This window comes from Ostrea edulis, chromosome 1 (assembly GCF_947568905.1).
Source record: "Ostrea edulis chromosome 1, xbOstEdul1.1, whole genome shotgun sequence".
Lineage (NCBI taxonomy): Eukaryota > Metazoa > Mollusca > Bivalvia > Ostreida > Ostreidae > Ostrea > Ostrea edulis.
The window spans coordinates 67,323,583-67,348,402 of NC_079164.1; the positions used below are offsets into that span (position 1 = coordinate 67,323,583).

Below are 24,820 nucleotides of genomic sequence, written 5' to 3' on the forward strand. Positions count from 1 at the left end.
CTGCTCGTTCCAAAAAATATCCAGCTCCCATCTGATACAATGTGTTTCAACTTTTTTGACTTTTTCCTTGAGAGAATTATAAAAATCACAAAACCCTATTGTTTGCCTTTCGTTGATGATCTCCCCTTGAAATGGAGCATGACCCTTCATTTAAACAAACTTGAATCCCCTTTACCCAAGGATGCTCTGTACCAAGTTTGGTTGAAACTGACTGGAGTAGATGAAATTGTAAAACGTGTATACTGACAGCGACAGACAACGGATAAAGTTGGATCAGAAAAGGCTCAGGTGAGTTAAAGAAAACCAACAACCAAGAACTTTAATCATCAATCAAGTCACCTTATGCTCTTGTTGTTTTTATATTCCCATACAAACAACACAGATATTCGTCCATAATTAAGATTATCGGTTTGAATATAATGTTAGGATTACCGCTTCGGGATGGGAAATCATCTGTGAATAATTAACACGTCATACAAGAAAAATTAGGATGTACGTCATATACCATTCTTGTATGACTGTGTTGATTGGGAGATAATTCTAGACCTGTATAGAATTAGGGTTCAAATCCTTAGATAGCAATATAAATGATGTGCTTTTCTACCAACAACTGCAGCAAATAAAAGAATACTTTCCGCATTATCTAAACTTTTCAATCAACATTTTTTCCCAAGTGGATCAAGATGTAGGAAGTGATTTATGGATTTCTTTGACGTCCATATAGTTGCAATATCGAAGAGGCAACCATATTCAAGGGAATTAAGGGTGTTACATGCGTGTCAGCCAGGCTTTCTACATGTAAATTCAATAACTCAATGTCATAGATATCTTATTGATATCACAGTCAAATAAGCGTAATATCCGCCCCATTTTGCTCAAATAACATGTTGACTAATATTTTTCTGTAATATTTCCTGAACAAGTTCACGGACTCGTTAGACAATATTATTAATAAATCTAGTCGTCCATTTTCCATGGACGTCACGTTTTGACTGATACATAATCATATATACACGTACATGTATAACCTTCTGGTGTTTCTAATCGCAGCCAATTAGTGACATAGTTATTCAAGACAAACTATGTTTTATTTTTCCACTTAAAAACGGATTAAATATGAACACATGTAATATATATAACAATGAATAATTTATAAACAAACTGAAAGAACGTTTCAACAAAATTAATTTGAATCAACTAATAAAAATAAAGTCAATTTGGTTTAAGCACCAATTCAAATTATGAAAACATCAAAATAAAATATCTCCATCGCGGCTAAAGCTCACCACTCGTTCAAAATATAAAAAAAAGAAGCAATTCAACAGTCCATCACGATTTTGCACCAAATACAGCTCTTTGAATGGAATGTTATATTGTTTTCTCTATGCTTGTGCAGGAGAAGTGATGTCTTCCGAGACGTTTGCACTACAGTAGTACTTTTTATGAGCTAAGTACGAATTCTTGTAAGTAAACGTTATATCACAATGGTGACAGTATTTATCCGTCCGTTTGGGTGAATGGACGACTTGTGACGTCATTGGATTCATCATATTGGGGATCATGTGGAACGAGGGAACCACGTGATAGTATGGCATCATTTGGGGGTCCACACGGGGAATTACCAATGTCGGCTTCTTTTCAGTTGGTTCCGAGCATTCTGATTTAATTTTTGGAGTGGAATCTCGGCTATTTGGAGATTTCTGAGATCGAGGAGAAGAAGAAATACTTTTAGAGAAATCTTTGTTTTCACTGGATGACTCTAATGGTGACCGCGAACTTTCGCTTTCAGCCTCTTCTTTTATCTTCTTGGAAGGGGATAAAGTTCCTTTCGGAATGTTTTCTGTGTTACCGCTTTCCTCGCTGGTATCATCTACAGCTTCTCTTTTAATGGGCATCAAGTCATGTTCCGTGGTTTTACACAACTCTTCGTCAGTATAAGATGGTGGTTCAGACTTTATCACTACATGATGTGGCTGCGGAGGAGAGGGTGATTTCCGTTCCCTCTCTGTAGATTTCGAAGTACTTGGACTCGATCGAGAATTCGATTCGGGACTAGACTGCTCTCGGGGAATTTTCTCGGGGTGTTTGTTGTACACATGTGCCATTAAAGATTCGAAAGTTTCACAAATAGATGTACAGTATTGACATTTGTAATTTTGAACACCTGCCGCTTGCAGCGCTATCATTTCGTGAAGTTTCAAATGCATAGCGAAATTGGATAAGTCCGTGAAAATTTGTCCACAGTACATGCACATACTAGAAATGTTCCTGGGAATAGACGAGGCGTGCTCTGCCTTTTCGTAAGACTTTCGAGAGCGTCTTCTCTTATATGGCTCATTTTTAAGACGAATCAATTCTGCCTCGACATCGATTGGCCCAGCTTCAGAGGACATGTGTTCTCCTAGTTTAACCGGCATCAGTGGCGGTTCCTCTATCTCTATCATGTGATCGTCGGTAAAGTTTTCACCGCTATCCAAGTGAACCTTGCCATGCATTCTCATTCCACGAACTGTATTTCCGCGATACCCACATAAAGTACAGCGGTAAGCTTTGTTTGGCATATGTGCCTTCACATGTTCTGAGAGTCTAGTTTCGGTTTGGGTGACAAAATCGCAGTAGATACATCGGAATATTGGCATTTGACTAGAAACTCCAGTACAGAAGTGCAGTTTTAGGTGTCTCGAAGAAGGGAACACTGTGTCACATCTAGTACATTTTATGTTCTCTTCATCTAATTTTGGAGAAGATTTTCCTTCCATTTTATTCTTTCCCAAAACTGTGTGTTCACTCTCTTTTCCATGTGGACAATAGAATTCCTTGTGCGCCTGCAAAGTACTAGCAGAGCTAAACTTTATTTTGCAAGGAACACAGTAAAATCGATAGATGATACCTTCCACCTCTTGTGATTTGGAGGGGCTCGATTTGTCCATTTCGGGAGAATGTTCGTTTTGACCAGGGGCTGACGATTCCTTTATGTCTGTTTTTACTTGGGGAGATTTCTCTGAACTTTCAGAAGAATTTGTTCGATCGGGCGTTGCAACGACATGTGCATTATGAGCTTGTCGTCTTGCCATTAGATCCGGGCTCCCGTCATCTTCTTCAGACGGAGACTTATTTTGTCGACTAGAACAGTAATGTTTTTTATGTATTAAGTAATTTTCTCGTTTGTAGAAGACGATGTTGCAGTCCACACACTTGCTAACGGAGTGAGGTAAGGAAGGGACTGGTTTTCCCATAAAGGAGAGCTGGGGGACTGTAATGAGGGGTGGAATGGGGGACGCCATCAATCGAGGTAACTCCGAGATGGAATGCTCTTCGCTCTTTTGGCTGTGTGGAGAGCTGGATGAAGATTTCGGTGTCGTGATCTGTCGGGAGGGCGGCGACAAAGATGCAGACGACTTAGGACTAAATCTTTCCTCTTTGATTTTAACAGAGAGATCCAACTCCTCGGTTTGTTCCTCATCGATTTCTTCCTTGGCTTTTGGACCAATCAATGTGGAAGTTTTGGATGTATCTGATTTAGGGGTGCTTAAATCCAGAGGCATATCAGGCAGACTCTTCGCAGGAGAAACACGATATTCCGTAATCTCCTTCAATGATGTTTGGGGTTCTGTCAATGTCGGAAGTACGGGTTGCACAATAACTGTGGGGTAACTGCAGTTTATATCAGAAGATTCCTTGGATGATACAAGGATCGGTGGTGCAAGAATAACTCGAGGTTGTCCTGCACTGGATTTGGGATTTGCACTCAACATAGCCTGCTGCAGAGTTGACGGAGACAAGATAAGTCTGCCGGAGTCACTGCTGGGACTCAATACTCCAGGGGAGGGGGAATTAGCACTCAGTAATCGCTTTGAGCAGTAAACTTCTTTGTGGCATTTAAACGTACTAAAGGAGGAAAACTGGATGTTGCAATCTTTGCAATAAGTGTCTTCCTTTGCTGCAATGTGTTGGGGTTCCATTATCGAATTATCACCTCTATTGTGGATCCGTTTATGGCGGTTTAGACTGGAAAGCTTATCAATAGAATATGAGCACATGTCACACTTGAATATTTCTGACTTTGGCACTTTAGCCGAGATAGTATCAGATCCAGACGAGGCGTCAGATTTAGCAGGGCTGGGCGCGGACAACTTGGACTCTGGACTCTGAGATCGCTCTGACAGAGTCCTCTTCTTTCCTGTTCGAATCCCTGAAGAAAAAAGCAGAAAGTTAGTCTACATTTCAGATTAAAATTGTAACACTTCTAAATTGATTAATTAGAAGTTCAACTTGAAAGCTCACCTGATGTTAGCTTGTCACTTTCTGCGGCATCCGGAAGTTGTGGTTTCTTGGAACAGTAGAAGGTCAAGTGACCTTGGAGAGTCCTCAAGCTGCTGAAGCGAACTCCACAAAACTGGCAACCGTACAACAACGCCGCTGTAAAACGCAATTACACAAAAATCAAAGTCTACATATAAACAGAAAAACAATGCATATGTAGGACGTACTTCACGTCACTTATTCTTGCATGTTTTCGCAAATGATACCATAAAAATAATAATATAATCGTTTTCACTTACCATGCGAAGGAACCGGTTTGTCGGGAGCCGGTGCTGGAGAACTCTTGGGTTGAGGAGCATCCACTCTCTGCATGTGGGTCGTCTCCATTGCCTCATCTGTCGTCTGCGTTTCGGGATCAGTGACGTCACCTTCCGGTACGTTGTTTGAGTTAATTGTAAAAGATGCTAACAATTCTGTTCCTGGATTCAAGTCACTCACAATTTCACACCAGATTTTCCCGTCTGGAAATTAATGAAAAAGATGACAATTAAGTAGAGTTATTCCTCCTAATGCAAGCTAGAAAAATTAAATGAAGTTTTCGACTTATCGCTTTTCGTGATATTTGCAATATTTCAGTCCTACATGCGATGATTGAATACGATAAAGATATATTTATAGGAGGATCATAAAACAGGAAAAATATGTACGGAGATAGTTTGAGAGGGAGCTTGTAAGTTGATAGATAAAGTTACAGTGCTGACGATCGTCATTGTAAGACGGTCGCTTTGTTTAATGACGGAGAAGTGTTAACGGATGCCGTTCTTTCTAAACGATGGGATGACTAAGTCATTGAAAGACGCAACCTACAATCTTCATAATTTTATAAAACATTTAATGCTTTAAAAGACTTGAAATAAAAAGTCGATTTTCTACGGCTTATTTACACCACTCTTCCCAGATCGGTCTAGACTTGTCCACATTTTAGCGACAAATTTATCAAGAATACATCTGAAACTGAATTTAGCCAAATTTAAACAATCTGAGACGATATTAAAACGATAGAAATTGACTGAAAGTTTTTTCCTCCAAAGCTTGAATACATAAAGCAAATGCATCTTAAAACATTTCTAGATTTGGTGATATGTACTAAGTCATTTAATGTGCAGCGACAAAGGGTGGGTGATGTTCATCTCTAGTAAAGGGTTAAAGATTCTGAGATAAATTCCCATGAAAACATGTTTGAAATATTTCCATTTTATCTCCTTTCGCTGATAAAAGCCTTTTAGTTAAGATATAAAAATTCAAAAAAGGATCCTGCAAAATTTGTACGGATGACAGATCAATTAGAAATATTGATTTTATCATAATCCAATTAGATCCCTAAGATCATATCGAACTAATAGAAACGTACTACATACAAATTACCAACTCTACTCGGATTTGACGACACCGGCTAATGTATTTGGCGCCATTAAATGCTGGATAAATAATAAAATGAGTAACTTACAAAATACTTAATTTGGATAAGTCGCATTATATTTTAAGGATGAAGATAATTACAACACCTCTTTCCTTATCATCTGTGAAAAAATGTTGAATTTGACAAATTGCACCCTTTGCTTGATTTACGAGTCATACATGGTTGAAATTAACCAATCAAAGATTCTCTCTCTCTCTCTCTCTCTCTCTCTCTCTCTCTCTCTCTCTCTCTTACCTTCGTGACATTAATTACCAAGTCCAGATCGTACAAATGATAACCAGGCGTTTACAAAATACACTTACGAGCAATTAAGCGATCTAGCAAATTTTAATTTATTTTAAATGGGAGTTTTATCTGTATCAACAATCAGATGTAAGTACTGATAATTCCCTTATTTTGTCATGTTTCAAAGAGATCTTATTATAAAACCAGCTGGGGGCCGAAAACCCAGACAATGTTGAAAAAGAATTCATAGTTATGTGTATTCAATTCATTGTTTTAAGTGAAAGGAACAAACAGAATTCATTTCTAGTGTTATCGGGGAACTTTATCGGGAGGAAATAGACAGAAAAATGTTGTCTATCTCTAAAAGCGATGACACGCTCGAATGGATAAGTGGACACCAATAGAAAAGAGCTAGATCTCCTGCAGTATCGAGTTTCTATACGTGTGATTGATATAGGCTATTGATAATACTGATAACCTTCTCCATAACGCCAAAATTATGCAATGTCAAAAAAATAAAATATTCATGAAGGAGTGAAACAGAATATCGAGAAAAGTTATTTTTTTCTCTGTCTCACAAAATAAAAAGGAAAACTATCTGCAAGTTCAAATACGATAAGCTTCTTTGTCAACCGAATTCTTATCAGCTTAGTCTAACAAACGTTTATTACAACCCGAAAATCCAGAGCGGGTGGAGAAACCCGAGTCCGATGTTTATCGTTCTTAAGAAAGGGAACGGGTCCTCTACTAACAAATATGTCTGGCAAAACTGGAACAATAAAACAACAGTTGTTCATCTGACGAATAATCCATCTGTCCGGGAATAAAGCACCATTAGCATATCAAAATCTGCCTCCTTTATCGCTCTATAAATGCTATCGGATTATTGTGGTATCAAGTCCCTAGTATTACCATATCAAAGACCATGTCTTGCCTTTATCAACTGTTTTGCAGAATTTCGCTTCGCGCCAATACTCTTAAAAAGAATAATGGATTGTTTGATAGGTGCGATATAGAATTAATATTCAGCGATAAATATATTTTTAATTTATCTTTGATTTGGAATATCATTTTATACTGGAAGGCCCTTGCCCATTATAGTTATCTACAAATCAATAGTTACACGTTGGTCGCTGGCACCCAGTTTATGACGAGCGCTTGGACCTGAGATACCCATCTTTCTATAATTCACTCGATATTCGTCAGTTCTACTCATTCATTTTCCTTATCACTGCACATTTAGCATTATAAATCGATAAAGATATTTATTTTCTATTAAGCATTTTGAGAGTGTACAAAATTATTTATTACATGCCTGAAATAAGTTTTATTTTATCTTTCCCCTCAAATTACACTTGTAGCCACCATTATGTCCAATCTTTCTAAAACCAGAAACCTTTGTTGCATTGGTAAACTTTAACTATTCAGAATGTAGCAAGATATTACTAATTCTACAGCATGATATTCAGTGTAAAACTCACAAATACCTTTGACACCTGCGCCTCCATTGCAACGATATCCCCAAATAAAATCAAATGTAAAGAAATATTTTATCTTGACTGTCTATAAATCTAACGAAGACAGCGGATTTCCACCGCGTCACCGCGAACTTCAATTGCACAAAACTAATGATAAGATAAGGAACGAAGATTACTTGTCATAAAATAAAATGCATAATACCTTCAAAATACACTGAAGCGTTTTTGGCGGATTCACTGGGGGCGGGGCGAAGCAGGGACAGCCACGATCCATTTTCACACAAAACCCTAACAAAACCAGCTTCCCCTTCTTTCTCTTGGGCCTGAAATTGACAAATGGTTGGGGGGAAAAATTAAAGGAAATAAAATTCAAAAGAGATTCTTCCAAAAATTATTTCATAATTTCCTGTAAAATAAAAAAAAATCCTACAACCACCAAGTACCTGATCTTTCAGTGGTTCGTACGAAGTGCCAAAAAATACAATTTTCACACGAAAATCAGTTAGAAGATCTCTAATACATGTGTTTTTCATTTTATTTCAACGATTGGATTTAAGAATTATCGAATTTTGAATCTTGATGTCAAGTTCACGGATCCCCGAAAGTCGTATCACAGGGCAAAATCACGGAAAATCATTGGGTTCCATTGAAACTTACTTTGGAAAACAAGAATCCATACGATAAGTTTTCTCTGTTTCCACCATTGTTACTGTCTGTTTGTCCTTTGTTTTGAGGTTTATTAATCCTATTCTTTAATAACAAGTTCATGGCAGAACTTTCTTACAGTTATTTTACAGAATTATGTCACGAAGTCGTTCACATTTCAAATTTGATAAAATAACACCACTAATCTAAGATGATCCGACGCTTACCTCTCATTCATCTTAGAATTTAACTTTTTGTTACCGAATTCAGCAGAATAATGATGATTTAAAGAAAACAGATATGTTTACGATTATGTATACTTATATAGGAAATTAGTGCTTTGAAATTGTATGTTCACTTCAATAAAAAGAAAATCAAATCATTTCATAGACTTTTGATACAATCAAATAATATTTTAAAAATAACCATTCTTGCTTAAAGAAGCGCTTCCCATAGTATTTTTGATTTTAGAATAAATATTGGAGTAATACTGATATTCAATATATATGCGAGTCTGATGAATCACGTGACCCTTGTAGATTCACGGTCTGACCTATCAGCAGTTCGTGGTTATATGGAATGATAGCCGTATCACAGAAGTTGATAAAACACATCAAAAATGAAACGTTATTTACTTATCTGACTTCTAAACTCGTGAGAAAAGATATCTTGAAAAGAGTGCATGAGATAACGACTGGACTTATCTCCCCTTGATAAGTTTTCTTACAAAGAAGATAGTGACTATTTTGTGACGTTAACCTGAATTCTTTTAAAAGAAACTAAGTGTATATTAAAATTCTTTTACGGGCCTTAGAAATATTGAATTCTTTGACCTGAAATGCCTCGCAAAATCAGAAATTATCTCCACATTTTTCTTATCTTTATTTCAATTTAAAGTGCATCACTTAAATTGTTTCAATTTTATTTCTGTATTTTATTCTGCTTCAGATATGCAAGCAAAATTACAGGAAAGTGATACTGTTTTAATCTTTTGAATAAATGAATTTCGTTTATTTTACTGATAAATTCTAACGTCACTTTTACCTTTGTTCCCACACCTGCATCAGGAACTATCACGTGATACCGCTAACATTATTTTGATATACAGGGGAATAGGTAAACATTTTGTTATTTAAATAATTTCGTTTGCTAATTTTCCCCAGCTCAATTTATCGATTTATCTTGGTTGAAATAACTTTTTAACGATAATCACCGACTTGAAAAGGAATTCGAAACTTCAAATAATCTTATAAAAGCTTTTAATTTAGATAGCAAAAATGTATATTCGAATTATACATTTGTTACATGTACATATTTAGTGATGCGGATTTCCATGGGCTATTCTGCGTGACGTTTGAGCCGACTGGCGACAGAGCTAAGGCTAGGAACGGTTATCTAACGTGAAGGAGGGTTTATGACGCATTGTAACTCTTCAAGCTGTGATAAACAGGTCCTCGAAAAGTTTTCATGCTTTCTTTATCTTATCACCAAAATCCTATTGTAGAACAGCGAGAGAAAGTTTGCAGAAACATGGGTGGAACTCGTTTGATAATTCATTTCCCATTCATTATTTCTCATAGTAACAATAAGAACAACAGGAAAACACAATTGACATCTTCCCACACTAAATGCCAATATTAAAATTCGACGTTGTATTTTACGATATATATTCTTTGTTTTCATAAAAGTAAATACAAAGGTCAAATAACTCACCTGCAGGACCAAGTCCCCTTGTTTAATGGAACTAAGGGAGACAATTTCACCTTTGAAAGGTCCGATACAACTTCCGGATGGTAACGGAATAGCACTAAACAGCAGACAGGATCGACCCGCGATGTTAGCATCCTCTTCGTCAAGTCTCTTTACAAATAAGATATTGTTTGGCACGCTGACTCTTTTCAAATCTGTGTTACAACTTTCCAGAATCATTTCGCTCTCTGATGCTTCACTTTTTACAGTGATGTCTGTTAGTTCTTTATGGTTTTGTACTTTCGACTCCTCTAAGCTTGAACCCTCTTCCGGTTCATGTGGGTCTGTATCAACGTCCTCAGAGTCATTTGAGTTGTCAGTTATTTTATTCTCGCCATTTTCGTCAACCGATAATTCTTTTTCCATCGTCGAGTCACTGTCATCATTTTCTGATAACCCTAAAAATTATCAAAAGAAACCACTCTTGTACTATTCAAGGATTATTTAGAGAACAACTAGTCTACATGCTGTTTTACAGCTGTTTTTATGATAAATGTGTTAAAAGAAAATGTTTAAGAATTGATAAACTTGGAAGAGGACGAAATGATGACGGAAGGTATCAGAACGGTGAATGCAGTCTGGGGGATGAGATCGAGGTTTGACAGGAAGCAATGTTTACTTGACGATGACAAACAACGTTACCCTGACCGGCAGCTTCCTGTACTCAACTTTAATTAATGTGTAGCACAAATTTTCTGCAACATCTGATAAGACATATGATTTACGATTATCAAATTCAACAAGGAGATACAAGTCATCTGATTCCCGCCTTATCTGATCCATCGGAACACATCGGGTCTGGTCGACGGGAAGACTTGCGGTCAAAGGGAATCGGGCGGACTGACGAAATATGGAAACCAAATTTTGGAAATTCTCACTCTAAACACTCTGGTTTCCTGTTTATATTTAACTTGTGTTATGTTATATGCTAGTGAATGCTCTGATTTTTTTAAATTTCAATTTCATTTATTTCAGAACTAAAAAACATAAAAACTATTCACCTTAAAAAGAAAATTCCTCGCATGACGACCGTAATTTCAGTATCTCATAAAATTATCATTATGAAAACAGTTTTAAATCATATTCTGAATAGCAATCAATAAAACTCATCTGACGACTTTAGAGGACAAAAATAGGAAAGCAATCAGACTTTTATCTATTATTCGAAAGGTGAACAACTGACCGTGTACGTTGTAAGTCTGATGCCGTATGATAACGCAAATTAACACTAATTTAGGCGGGAAAGAAAGATAACAAAAGCCTTCTGATGAGACGATAAACCACGAGCTTTTGTTTCCAAATTCCTGCTATCGTCGGCATGAGGAGAGATAGTATTCAGTGAAGACATATATCGCCGACTCATTATAAGTTTTTGTCCCTTGAAGATTACGGATACCAAAATATTTTGCAAGAAACAGTAGACAGGCGTTATCTAATCTAAGCGAGTACAAGTTCCCGCGCTATCTGGACAGGATCTCGCGAGAGTTTGGGGTCAGAGTTTCACTTCAAGCTCCAAGACCTGGAGCCCTTTGGGTGGGATGGAAGATCACCAGGCTGATAATATGGACATAAAGACAAAAGAAAACCTGATTCAAAACACATGTCGCGAAATATCAACTTCTTCAACCCCTCTATCGGAGAAAACAGGCAGTAATCGGACATTTGGAAAATACCTGCATGGCGGCGGAGATAGGTTCAGTCAAAATGGAATAAAGACGTATTACATGTCCTTACAAGCCAGAAAAGAATACACCAATCTTGTTTGATAAGCCCGAAAACCAAAAAGATCCCTATCGGGACAGCGCAATGACATGAAACACTTTTTATCTACGTATTTCCCTCACGAGGACTACAGACAATACTTTCAAAACCTACACCCATTTTGAGATAGGTAATTTTTCTCCTGCAGACATTTTGTATGTTTGTTGAAGTACTTTAATTTATATTGTACATTGATACCATCTTAAGGTAAAAGGTGTTCAAAAGCCTTTTCCTTTTGTCACAAATGGTACTGAGAAGAGATTTTGCGAGATACGAGATTTTAAGCGAGATTTGGGAGACAGATAAACAAATTGTCCACTCATACCTCGATTGATCAAAAGTAAAATATTCACATTTCGACAAATCTACGCCAGAGAACGACGTAGGTACTACTGGTTTTGGCAACACAAATTCTGATTTCATCCCCGTGATAAAAATATTTTTCTTCGATTTTTTTTCATTAGAAAAGAGTCAAAAACATTTGATGCGATTAAAATTCTTCTAAAGATCTTTAATCTCATAAAACTCCATTAGGATACTATTTAGAGATACTTTATATGTGTTTTGATTAATCAGTTGATCAATTTATTTCGAAGATGTCGTGCTTCAGTTGCGAGTCTTAATCAAAGGTATAGAAAACTAAGTATTGCTTGAAACAAATTGTGGTCTACAAACCACGTGGAGACGTCGGTACCCACGTATAGCTAATGCTATGTATCTACATCAAATTCAGTTTTAATATAGTTGACTTTTTAGAAAGCTAATATCTCCAAAATAATCAAGAACGTCTCGAGTCCGCGTGTAAAATCGGGTGCAGGAAGAAGAAAATAAAAGAATGGATATCACTTTTACAGTTTAGAAAATACCTGGCGGCTTAATTCATGGTATAACACTTTTCAATTTTTCCTTCGAATGCACTGATCTCCTAACTAATTAGATATGAGATATGGAAAATAAACTGAATTTACAGGCAAGTTATATTTTAGTGCACATTCCACTTGGCACAAGAATATCGCATATACAACACCTCTCGCGAGATTACGATCTTGCGAACTTGAGGTGGTTTTCGAGTTCGTCCCAAGGCGCTGGTAAGATTTCGGATGGTAACCCGATAGTTTGTTAGTGGCAGTGACAATTGATTTTCAGATAAAAAAAATTATTTTTCTCTCAGTGTTAATGATCTACAAGATTGCTTATTTCAAGGTCCTGTTTCTATCGAAAATTATAGCACTCAATGTGTTAAAAAACATTTTTTTTTTTATTTTAATTGCCTTAAATATATGAAACGATAGCAATCGAGAGATAAATAAAAAGAGATTAGAAATTAAATACGGTCTTTTCTTCCGAATTGAAATATGAATAAGTATAAACGCATTACTGATAAATATCCGTCTTCTCGCCTTATTCTTTTTTTAAATAAATGCAAGAGTCACGAAAAATGTCCTCTACTTTTTGTCATGGCTGGGCAATGGTTTAACAAACAGAAAAAGCTAGATTTTGACGATACGAGCCTTATCATACATCTACATTCGACACCTATTTCGCCTCTCTGAAAAGGTAACGACGGGCACCTGGCATTCAATACTCAAACCGTGGGGAGCTTCCTTTTGTTAGAGGAACAAAATACCCATAGCTAAGTTCTCTTTTACCCCAATAGGATTTGTGACAGATTGAGGAATATGTAATCAATAATTTCATCGAGTCTTTACGTTATTGGGTTTAATTTACGAGTTTTTAATGATTATTTAGACACGATTATTCAAATTTTTATTTTTCGTCCAAAAATGACTGAAGCACTTTTCTGGTTCACTACAAATCATCAATTATAGAAATCCCCGCCAGCCCTGGCATTAGCCTTACTTATCAGCGCTGTGTGATGGGCTGTTAATTTGAATAATTTGATAAAATTAAATAAAATTCAAACAGATTTAAGAGATCCCTATCAGATAATACGACTTTCGCGCCATTATTGCGTTACGCTGAGCATATGTTTCTTTGGACTCTGTCTAGCCTGAAATTTTCTGATTTATTACCAAGTGCATCACCTTATCACTAAACCTGGGTAATATTGAAATGTTGTCGTTAACATCCGATGACAAACTCTGTCAAAACCCAGATCATCACCTGGTGTTCGCGTATTTAACAGGTCAAACGTGAAGTAAAATTTGATTGTTTTTCATTTACTAGTGGATGGCAAATAACTTACACATACTAAACACTTTCCAACTTCTCGAGAGAGTTTTACCTTCAAGCAAGAGTCGTCAGTTACTCACTTTGATATATAATGACAAGTGTATGCATCCATTTATTACTACTTCAATAAACAGGAAATAGACGAAAAATAGGGAAATGATGAGAAAGGAATATAATTGTAGACAAGAATTCCAAAAAGTGGAAAGCGACATACAATTCAAAATAGGTACTGAATACATTCTCTTACGAAATACATGATTATGATAAATTAAAAATCTGCAATATTTTAGTAGGAGAAACTGTTGTTATGGTAACAATTGAAAATAGCCAATCTGTAGTAAAATTTATTGTGCAATGAAGATAAATGTATCGTAATTGTTTAACCAGCTAAATTTACATCTTTTGATATGGTAAGAATAATCAGTTAAAATGTTGTTTCCGCGATATGACGAGTCCTTCTAGAATATCGCGCGTCTGGGGAGAGGGCATTTATCCGGCTTCCGTCAGGTTCTAAACTTTATCTTCCAAATACTCCATCCTGGTTTCGAGTTCTCATCAGATATTTTGTTTTCCGACGTAACATTTAATATCAGTAGTATTGATAAATTATATTACTAAATTTGCATTTCAAACGCATTGCATGAAGCAAGATAAGAAAAAAGAAAGCGGTTTTCGGAAAATGGAGATACAGCGATACCTTATCGTCTCTCTTCCAGATCGCTTTATTGCTTCTGAGTTTTATCATTTCATATTTTACTTTACGTTGTCGCAATGTTTGGTACGTTCTATCTGTCGCACGCAGCATTGGTCCAGCCATTTTCCTGAATCGATCTCCGTCGGTCTAGATCACGCGAGATTATCGTTGGCCAGCGATTGTATGGTAGAGGTTCTAATTACAATGGGTTGCGCGAGTCTGATAATGGCAGAGCCTATCTACTAATTTTATCAGAGAACTATCTCTCTCCAGAATCATCTATAATGGATTAATTTCATACAATCGAGTGTAATCTCTTATCTAGGATTCCATAAAGAAATGGAAAAATGCGAAACGATGTTCTATCAAAATAATGCATGATGATATCTTTTCCATATTCTTCTGGGCTAGGTTAAAAGATTGGGTAAAACAAACTTGATGGAAAATGTTGGATATTTAAAATATGCCATATATAACGAGGGGAAAATGTGCATTGTTTCATTGTTAAGGACCCATAAAATGGTAGAGTTAAGTTGATGCCATAAATTTGAATTTAGACAAATCTGGTGCGATAAGGCACGAGATAACTCGAGGGACACCATTCGAGGTTCCTCCCTAATTACTGATAAGAACCAACATTCGCATTCAGCTTATATAACTTATACTTTATCAGGTCCTTTGATAAGAAAAACAAAAATTCTTATTGAGAATTAACAAGAACGTATTTGTTTGATTCACATAAATGAGATCAGAAGGTTTATAAATTTAGAAATGTGAGCAATCTCATCGAAGATGTGCGCTAGTGATACTGAGACTGCCGATATGTCTTACGACTTTTTCGTGTGAAACCCTTGATAAAAACCAACCGAAATAAACCTTTAAATTCTGTTATTTGTCAAAATTATGCACTTGAAATCTAAAATATGCTTTAAAATAATGTTTGATTGACATCTGGTAGAGGGAACGTGTATGTAAAAATCTGAGATGTCTGAAAGCAGATACAATGGAGGTGGGGGAACAATTTCTATCATCAATCTGTCATGTTACCTAGACTCTCCATCTCGATGATTGCAGCATGGAGAAGTGTATGAATACCCCTGCAATAAGCTTTGAAGCAACGATATCCTGGCATAGTCCCCAATAAAAAAAACCATATTCTTACTTACTATTTTGTTAAGTCTCTATTCATATTTTCACGAACTATTTTGTTTTTGCCTCTATTCGAAGAGAAGTTTCATTTCATGAAAAGAAAAATTTAAACAAAAACTGTATTTTATTAAATTACTCTGTTTTATCGAGATTTTTATTTGAGTGTAAATGTTATCCCAAGTAAAATATAAATTGAGAAAAAGCATTCTTTGCTTCGTTTCACCAAGGAAGTGGAATCCTCTTCATCTAATGGGAATTTCTGAAAATCCATTTAAGAGAAAATAATCCTACCGTATATGTAGCATTAGGTGTAAGATCTACTTGAATGATTATCAAATATTACTCAATAATTATCGAAACTGAAACAGTCTATTTTCCAAACATCGAAATATCAAAACGAGAGGAAATTCCATAATAATATAATAATTCAACACAGGTCTTTTGGAATTGAACATATTTTATTTTTTCATAATATATTAAAGGAAGGTTTGGATACTTTATATCATGAGAAAAAATACAATTTTGGAATATCGATATCTATTTCTAATTGTAGAGGTACAAACCGAAGCAGTGAGAAATACAACGAAAGTCTACCGACTCAAAAATATACCTCACAGTTTGATCAACACACCTCCTATACAACGGGCAAAATGTCATCGACCAAAAATAAAAATGAAGAAACGGAGATTTCTTATAAATCATCTATGTTCGGGAACTACATCCATATTCTAATACATGTACTTTGATGATGATTAAAATGTACATTTAGATTTTATGAAATAAGAACGTATTGGGAAAAGTTGACAGCGATAGAAAAGATTGAGAAAATAGTTCTAAATAAAAATTACTCACGTTTTATCGGCTTTGGGTTGGACTGTTTTCGCCGTGACATTTCCAAAAACGTGGTTTACACTAATCAACGTATTGAACTCCCCGGCTAGTACACAAACATTGCACCTTGCATGCGCGGTGACCTGTCTACCCCTGCACTGATCCGTGCGCGGTGAACTTTCACGGGTCACTACAATAAATAAAAGTAACTACATGTTTACACACATGCAATTTGTCTTTCACTGTGAGCAAGTTTGTTTAGACATAACGAATAAAAACACTGTTGTCAAGCTGAGGATTTTTCACTGTTTCCTGGTACACGCTCGAGCATCGACTGTACACATCCACCGATAGAATGTCTGATCGTGAGATAGGGCTCAGTCCATATCCACTGTATCTTAGATCTTATCGAATTATCGGTTTTATCTCATGCCCCGGAGAAGAGTTAAAGGGTAGGACATGTCTGTCCATCTTTCCTTGGTACAATGGAAAATTCTTTTATTGTTCGTCTTCCTTTGCAGATAGGATTATTTCAGTTTTTAAGATGCGACCTGGAGATATGACTGACAACCAATCATCAGCTGATTCATCGCATATATTTACATCAGATATACTTTAATGGTACTTATCACGAATTAATGTAAGGACAGAATATGATACTTGAGGCCACGAGAAAGGGTTGATACAACAATGTCCACCCTGACGCATATCTTATCAAACTGTAGAGATTCTCCTAAATTATCAAAGTGATCTTATTTTTCAAACCCTGACTTTTGGCAAGGACATAAAATTTCCAGCAGAGATTGAAATAATTTGTTGGAATTAATTTTCTTACTCGGGAAGGTATAGCAATAATCCCTAACAGCAGGTGCGCGTTTAGATACATACACGCTCATTGTCCTGATAGCATACAGAGATGGAATCACAAAAACTGCTCACGTAGATGTAAAGTGTCTTTTCTATTGTTTTCGCGCCGCTAACAAGAGTCCCAGAGAGTTCGAATTACCAACGGTTTTTTTTTTTTCCAGAGTAAATTGGTATACCTACACACTAAGCAACATATGCTATCCCCAGAATTTATATTGAGTGTGAGCGGCAATGTATTATCAATTAAATATATAAAAAAAATATATACATTACTTCCATAACCCCAGTTAACAGACGCAATAATGGCTACTTATCACTCATCAATCTTGAAGTACAATCTTCGTAATAAACAAATATCTGTTATCAATTTTTTATGGTTCTTTAGAAAGGATGAGTTTTTATTTCAAGTGCTGAGGTCGTAAGATGGAAAGTAAATAGAGATTTCCTGTGAAAATACGAGTTTGGTTTTAATGTGAGGTCAGGCAATTAAACATATATAATTTCATCGCATTTATAATCTTGTTCCCTTATTCAAGTGTGCAAATAACACCCCCTGAAGGAAAACGACCGTAATGGTGAGTGAGGTGTTTGATGGATTTAACGACAGACCAAATAGAGAATGTCTCCATTCTCTGATAGGAAAGATAAAGATTTTTTCCCCTTCCAAATTAGATAAATATCGCGGGTATAGAAGCGTCAACGTTTCCTGAAATTTTGATACTTTTGTTTGTGTAAATTAACAAACCTTTGAAAATCGATAAATCTGTGACGCATACATAGAGATGAAATGATTTTTTTCTCTCCGTGTCTTTTTCTTTATCTGATGGAGTACATACTTCCTAATCTTTTTTCTATCTTGATTGAATTTCCTCATAATCGTCAAATCAATATCTGTATTTCGATCTACCTAGCTACCAGATGTACATAGATGTATGTCAGAGCTATGAAATATATCTAGTTTAACTCATGGTTAGTAAATTTCCTTTGAATTTATTACCTGTTTCCTAAATACTTAATTCATAATTTATTGCATTCTGAATGAAAATTTAAATAATTCAAATTATAACTTGAAAAAAAAAAAAAACTACTTGCGTTTTTCTTTACATTCTAAAGTCTGTTGGACACCGGTACTGTTTGTTTTTAAGTTTCGCAGATATACATTATTTTGACTTTGAATTGACTTCATTTATGTATACATTGAGATGCCTGATGTTACATTAGATGATCACTCTAAATGCTGATTTATAAACCGTAACAAACAAACAAACAAAAAAAACAAAAAAACCCTGCTAGATTGAATTCTTAAATTCATTTTCCTGATTGAGGTTACAAAATTTTCCATCCTTATCTGTCACCAGCACAGATTACATTACTCTTTATTTTTTATTAATCTCACTCACTATCAAAGATTTTAAATATTGTAGCGTTTATCGAGTGCACATTTAATGATAAACATCTCAAATCTTTCTCAAACAAGGACACGATACGTGGCTATTTCTTAAAGCAAATAGGGATAAGATTGCAAAAAGCCATTGTTGCTTAGATATCTATGATGGCGGATAGAAGAGATAATGGAAGGGAGATAAGATAAAATTATAACACATGCACGACCGCGTGTGACAACTAAATATGGCAGCATACTTATTAGTTGAGAGTAAATTAAAATATTCAAGTCTACATAGAAGGGTTGAAAAATCATTCTGAGCACAGTCAGATAAACCCAGCACTGTTTCCTTCTGCTCGGTGATGGAAATGTGGAAATGGTGTTGAAAATATATTTTGGATGGAAGAGTTTACAAAGAAGACCAGTATATGTACCCAGAATCAAACGAACTTCACCACTGTTACTGACTAGTCAGATTCTAGAGTATACCATCAGTCAACGCGAGTTCTTTGAAGACAATATGAAACTCACGTTAACAGAACTTGCGAAAAGCTTTTGTTACGCGAAGACCATTAATGTATGGCGGATATATTTATCAAAAACAAAGCTAATATCAAAATCCATGTCGAAAATTCAAAGATATGTTGATCAGACAAGATAGCAGTTTTTTTTTATCAAATGGCAAGAATATGTCCATAAAATCTTATGTCTGTAAAGTATAAGTTACGTATTAAAGCCGACATTAATACATGTATATACAGCTGGAATTCAAATTGAATACGACTATCTAAAGTTTCAAACATGAATTACGTCAAAATCTTACCGAAGAAAACAGTAATATAATTAATTTATTTTATTTTGAATATCAATTCCTAAAGAGATACTATTTCTAGTTCATAGTTCGACTGTATCACAGCACGGGAACATGTTCGAGATTTATCAGGTGCCTAGGAGGAGTAAGCATCCCCTGTTGACTGGTCACACTCGCCGTGAGCCCTATAGCTTGATCAGATTAGGCAGGAGGTATTTTTGCATCTATGGACCTTCTTCTTAACTTATTTTCATGGAGTAATCCAGCATACATTTCATCTTTACATGTACGTATTACACAGTTTAAGTTTTACATGAATCAATACTCTGAAATAAACTCAATTTTGTTGGTCGTTCTTTGAGTTTGACATTGAACACGCGCAAACGTCACTAGGAATGGCATTGAGAACAATGGTTCTATGAGTTCTTGAACCGTCAATACCGTGTCTGTGCCCCTATATCTTTAGTAAAGTATTGAATGTTCTGGGTGTAGTCTAATATGGACCTGTCCAAATTGCACCAAGCATAGGCAATATTACTCTACAAGACAAATATTACCCCACAAGACAAATATTGCCCCCAAAACACTGGATTTGGTTGCCACCTGTAGAGCTACGTGCAATTTCTTTTCTTTCCGTATTCGATTGGATTCAAATCGGGTGATTTACCAAGTCAAGGCAGTCACGTGATTCCATTACATTGCAAACAGAGGAAAAACCTATTGAAAGTCCATAGAGGGTTTATACTTTGACACCAGTGTCAATCTAATTAAAATTAGATCCTATGATCCGCTGATCTACTATTGTTACACATAGGTAGATGAGCGGATCATGGGATCTAATTTTAATTAGATTGACACCAGTGTATGTAAACTAAAAAAAAATACATGTATATATATACTGACTTGCAAGGTAAAAATATAGTTTAAAAGCGAGTTACTACATAAACTGTTCTCTATTATCTCTGATAAGTGCACAGGGGAAGAAATGATTCTTGCATACCAATACATCTACGCTGCTCGTGCGTTTTAATTCGTGTGCCGACCTCAACATGATTATATCTTGCTTGTCGACATATTTTAACTGCATATATGTATTGTATCGTCTTAAATATATCTTCCCTATTTGATCACAGCTGATCAATGAAAAATATCTAAATTCATCAATGTCCGGCAACGAAGATGTGGGAAGCACCTCTGTCCGTTTGTGCGTCAAATAAAGCTATTTTGTTACGTGGCATCTCCAGACAAATGCACCGAGAAATATTGAGGTCAAACCGGGGTCCAAGGTCAAGGATAATGTAACGTGATATAAATATACATGTATCGACAGACTTTGAAGTAAGATGGTGAAAGGTCACAGCTGGATAATGATTGATAAACGGACAGGCTTCATATTCCGAATAGTAGTAAATAATGGCGAGAGGACGGCACTAAGGAAAATAACGGCTAGGATCGTTGCATTGTTAATATTGCAATCTTTGTATTTGGCAGTAAGGCCAAGGAAAGAAGAAAGGCGTCTATAATTGGGACGCTGGGTCAAGGTTGTAGAGGACTGTCAGTTTTATCCACGTCCATCTATTTTGTATAAATTTTCTCATGAATAAATCGCAGGAGAATCTTGCATGAATAAAAAGTATATTTTAAAAAGGACGACATAGACATGTCATCTTACTGTTAAATGTAAGCATGACCCACAATGAAAGACAACCCCCGCCATACTATGAGATCGGAGCACCAGACGGAATACATGTTTTAAACCATACCTCTGTGACATTTGTAATTAAGTTGAACTACAGAGTTATTTCACAGGAATAAGTGATAACACCTGACCCGTTGAAAATTACAGTAAAATTGCAATCCCTTTATTTTGATAAAACACGAAATTTGATTTACTTGAGAGCGATAATTTTTAAACTTATTTGGGTGCTATCTTATTCCTGGTCTGTTTCGTCCTCATAAAGCGGCAGTGAAGTGAAACTATCTCTATAGAAGATTGTGTGTTTTGTTTCTTCCTCAGATAACCCATACAAGGTGACAGTCTCATTGGACCGTTATATCAACCGCCGAGAGAGACGGCTTACTAATGGGTGTCTTGTGAGATTAGATGGAACTGATACGGACATGGAAAGAAAATTGACATAGTCCGTTGTAAGTCGCACATATGTTGAAATACGTACATCAATAACATACTTGTAACGTTAGGTCACTTGCTATGCTGATGTGGGCGCATTGATTTATTTATATAGACATGGTAGACAAACAAGATACTTTGAATTTTCCTTCCAATGAATAATTCACTCCTTTGAATGAATGAACAAATAAGACAGACCAGGCGGGTCGCTATGGAAAATATATATATATTTCAAAATGGCATGGAGGAATTAGATGGAAAAATTTTACTCGTTTAGAAACTTTTTCTAAATAATTATAGTAAACTATGATTAGATCAAAAAGAGAAAATTACTGCTGTAGAAAAGGGGAACTTTTAACTGCTGGCTGATAAAAGGTAAAAAGCACCATAATTACCAGCGTCCACTATATCGAATGCCCTTAAAGATTAAAAATTGTTCTGGACCATCTTAAGCCAGATATATAAAGATCAATTTTAGAAGCAATTCTGATGTACAAGGCGTGACATTTGAGAATGATTCAATTCTAAAACACAAAGTAACACATACCTTAATAAGGAGTGGATGCCTTCGTTTGTAAAATATCAGAATATCATTCTTTAATATAAACTGGGATCCCACTATGATAGATTTTATTGCCAATCTAAGTCTATCTTGTATAAACCCGATATAGATAGGCTTTACACGTCACCAAAATATTCATTAAAGTCATTATTGCATTCACACCAGATAAAGACGCTTGATATCTGATTAATTTGGAGGGAGGAATCGAATTGTCTATCAATACCGATGTATGTAACCACTGGGGCACAGACCGACGATACCGATGATTTGAGCGATAACATTGTCGGAATTTCATTCTTCTTCCATCGGATAATCATCGATTGAACGATGGTCAAGCAAGATGCTTCTCCCCAACGCGTTACTATAAGGTGATAAGCTGCGAACACATCTTTTCTTCTCGGTTCTGATATCAAAACAGAATATAAAAATGCACATTGATAGAACGGCCTATCAAGGACAAGCAATGCGTAGACATTAATTACAATGACAAAAGTTAAAAACCCATTATAAACCCTAGATTATGATTGATTTTGTCGGCTATCTAAACAATCTGAATTGACTAGATGTGAGGACAAAATAATTCAGCACTTTATGTAATTTGGCAGATAAATCAGCCTTAAAAAGTACACTGGGTCTGATTTAGACACGGACTCAGGAGCTGGCAATAAGTATAACCCCGACACTTGGAAAGGCCTGTCGGATGATCCAGACACACGGAAAGGACCTTCAGATGGACGCTAAGATCCAGACACACGGAAAGGACCTTCAGATGGACGCTAAGATCCAGACACACGGAAAGGACCTTCAGATGGACGCTAAGATCCAGACACACGGAAAGGACCTTCAGATGGACGCTAAGATCCAGACACACGGAAAGGACCTTCAGATGGACGCTAAGATCCAGACACACGGAAAGGACCTTCAGATGGACGCTAAGATCCAGACACACGGAAAGGACCTTCAGATGGACGCTAAGATCCAGACACACGGAAAGGACCTTCAGATGGACGCTAAGATCCAGACACACGGAAAGGACCTTCAGATGGACGCTAAGATCCAGACACACGGAAAGGACCTTCAAATGGACATTAAGACCCATAAAAGAATGTGACTGGGAGATGAGATAGTTAACTCTTATGATAATGGACCTAAATTAAATCTTTGTTTCCCCTTTTTTGAATGACTCGAATTTTTTGTTTAGAACGAACGAATTAGAATCGACAATTATACCTGGTTTACTCAACCCAGGTTAAAAAACCCACAACCAGTGAATCTGGACCACTGAATCTAAATATTGTTGTACAATGATAGTTCATTGTGAAAAAAAAAGCAAAAACAAACATAAAATACTGTACCTGTTTTTGCTTGGAGCTGTGTCAGAGCATAGAGACTGCACCTTGTCACTGGGTCCGCAGCTCTGTTGCCTTTGATATCATTAGAAAGTCCATCTTATCGCTAGAAGACGGAACATTCAATTTTAAGATAGCCTTATCGCTGTCATATTTACTTATCAGCCGTAGAAGTTTGGGATCACTTGTCCTTTTTAGATAAGTTTTATAACGTATTGATATATTGCCTAGTCCCTGTCGAACCTCGATACAGAGCGGCCAAGCGGTGATAAGGATGAGATAACAAGGGAATAGTTCTGTATCACCGATACCAGTTAGATACTGATCTCGTATATAGTCAGGTCAGTTTTGGCGCCATGTGCCTCATATTGATATCGGTGGTTATCACGAACTGAAGTCCTTATCGGAGGTGTTCTATCGATCGGGACAGTTGTAGGCGTGTCTCTGACCCACCAGAAGAGGTGCTGGGGGTTAGAGTTTTTCAAAAATTTATTAAATTTCATTATTTAGTTACATTGCATGAAGGACACTACCCTACAGACAAATTTCCATTTTCTAACGCTGTCACCTTATCTATTTGGGTTGCAGAGATTAAAGACAGATTTAGGCGTTTTCCAACGAAGGATGTAAAATTTATACAGGTGAAGATAAATTTTTATGGCCTCGGTGTGTACATATCATCTTATAAATACTACCCCGTATCAGATTCACACTAAGGAAATAAGCTTTTATTTCAGTTACAATTTGAGTAATTCTACATCATTGACAACAATAGGGATTATTTTCTTTCACAATCCATGACTTTTTATAAAAGGAAATTTTCAACTATTTGCTTCCGCATAATTGGCAGTATTAGATCTCAAATAACAGCGGTGTAGGTCTAATGATCACTACACAGAAACCATACGATCAAGTTTGTACAATGTATAGCTCTCTACACAGACCGTACAATCAAGTTTGTACAATATATAGCTCTCTACACAGATCATACAATCAAGTTTGTACAATGTATGGATCCCTACACAGATCATGCAATCAAGTTTGTACAATGTATATATCTCTACACAGACCGTACAATCAAGTTTGTACAATATAGAGATCTCTACACAGATCATACAATCAAGTTTGTACAATGTATAGATCTCTACACAGAAACCATACAATCAAGTTTGTACAATGTATAGATCTCTACACATATCATACAATCAAGTTTGTACAATGTATATATCTCTACACAGACCGTACAAT

General features: G+C 36.1%; 2 protein-coding genes and 1 long non-coding RNA gene across 3 annotated transcripts; 2 read left to right on the forward strand and 1 right to left on the reverse strand.

The window, feature by feature from the left end:
- Window positions 1-1,069: 1,069 nt before the first annotated feature.
- Window positions 1,070-23,651, reverse strand: LOC125646483 (zinc finger protein ush-like). Its single transcript, XM_048872810.2, has 7 exons — window positions 23,579-23,651; window positions 16,490-16,658; window positions 9,805-10,238; window positions 7,649-7,769; window positions 4,563-4,784; window positions 4,285-4,419; window positions 1,070-4,192 (listed from the first exon to the last, which is right to left on the reverse strand). Exons 2-7 carry the CDS (start codon window positions 16,527-16,529, stop codon window positions 1,383-1,385), a joined length of 3,762 nt encoding a protein of 1,253 aa, XP_048728767.1. The 5' UTR covers window positions 16,530-16,658; window positions 23,579-23,651; the 3' UTR covers window positions 1,070-1,382.
- On the forward strand, window positions 4,563-16,492 carry LOC125646490 (uncharacterized). Its single transcript, XR_007359720.1, has 2 exons — window positions 4,563-4,697; window positions 16,191-16,492. It is a non-coding gene; the product is annotated as an uncharacterized LOC125646490 (long non-coding RNA).
- LOC130052461 (uncharacterized) lies at window positions 21,388-23,393 on the forward strand. Its single transcript, XM_056157533.1, has 2 exons — window positions 21,388-21,678; window positions 22,829-23,393. Exon 2 carries the CDS (start codon window positions 22,924-22,926, stop codon window positions 23,332-23,334), a length of 411 nt encoding a protein of 136 aa, XP_056013508.1. The 5' UTR covers window positions 21,388-21,678; window positions 22,829-22,923; the 3' UTR covers window positions 23,335-23,393.
- Window positions 23,652-24,820: the final 1,169 nt, after the last annotated feature.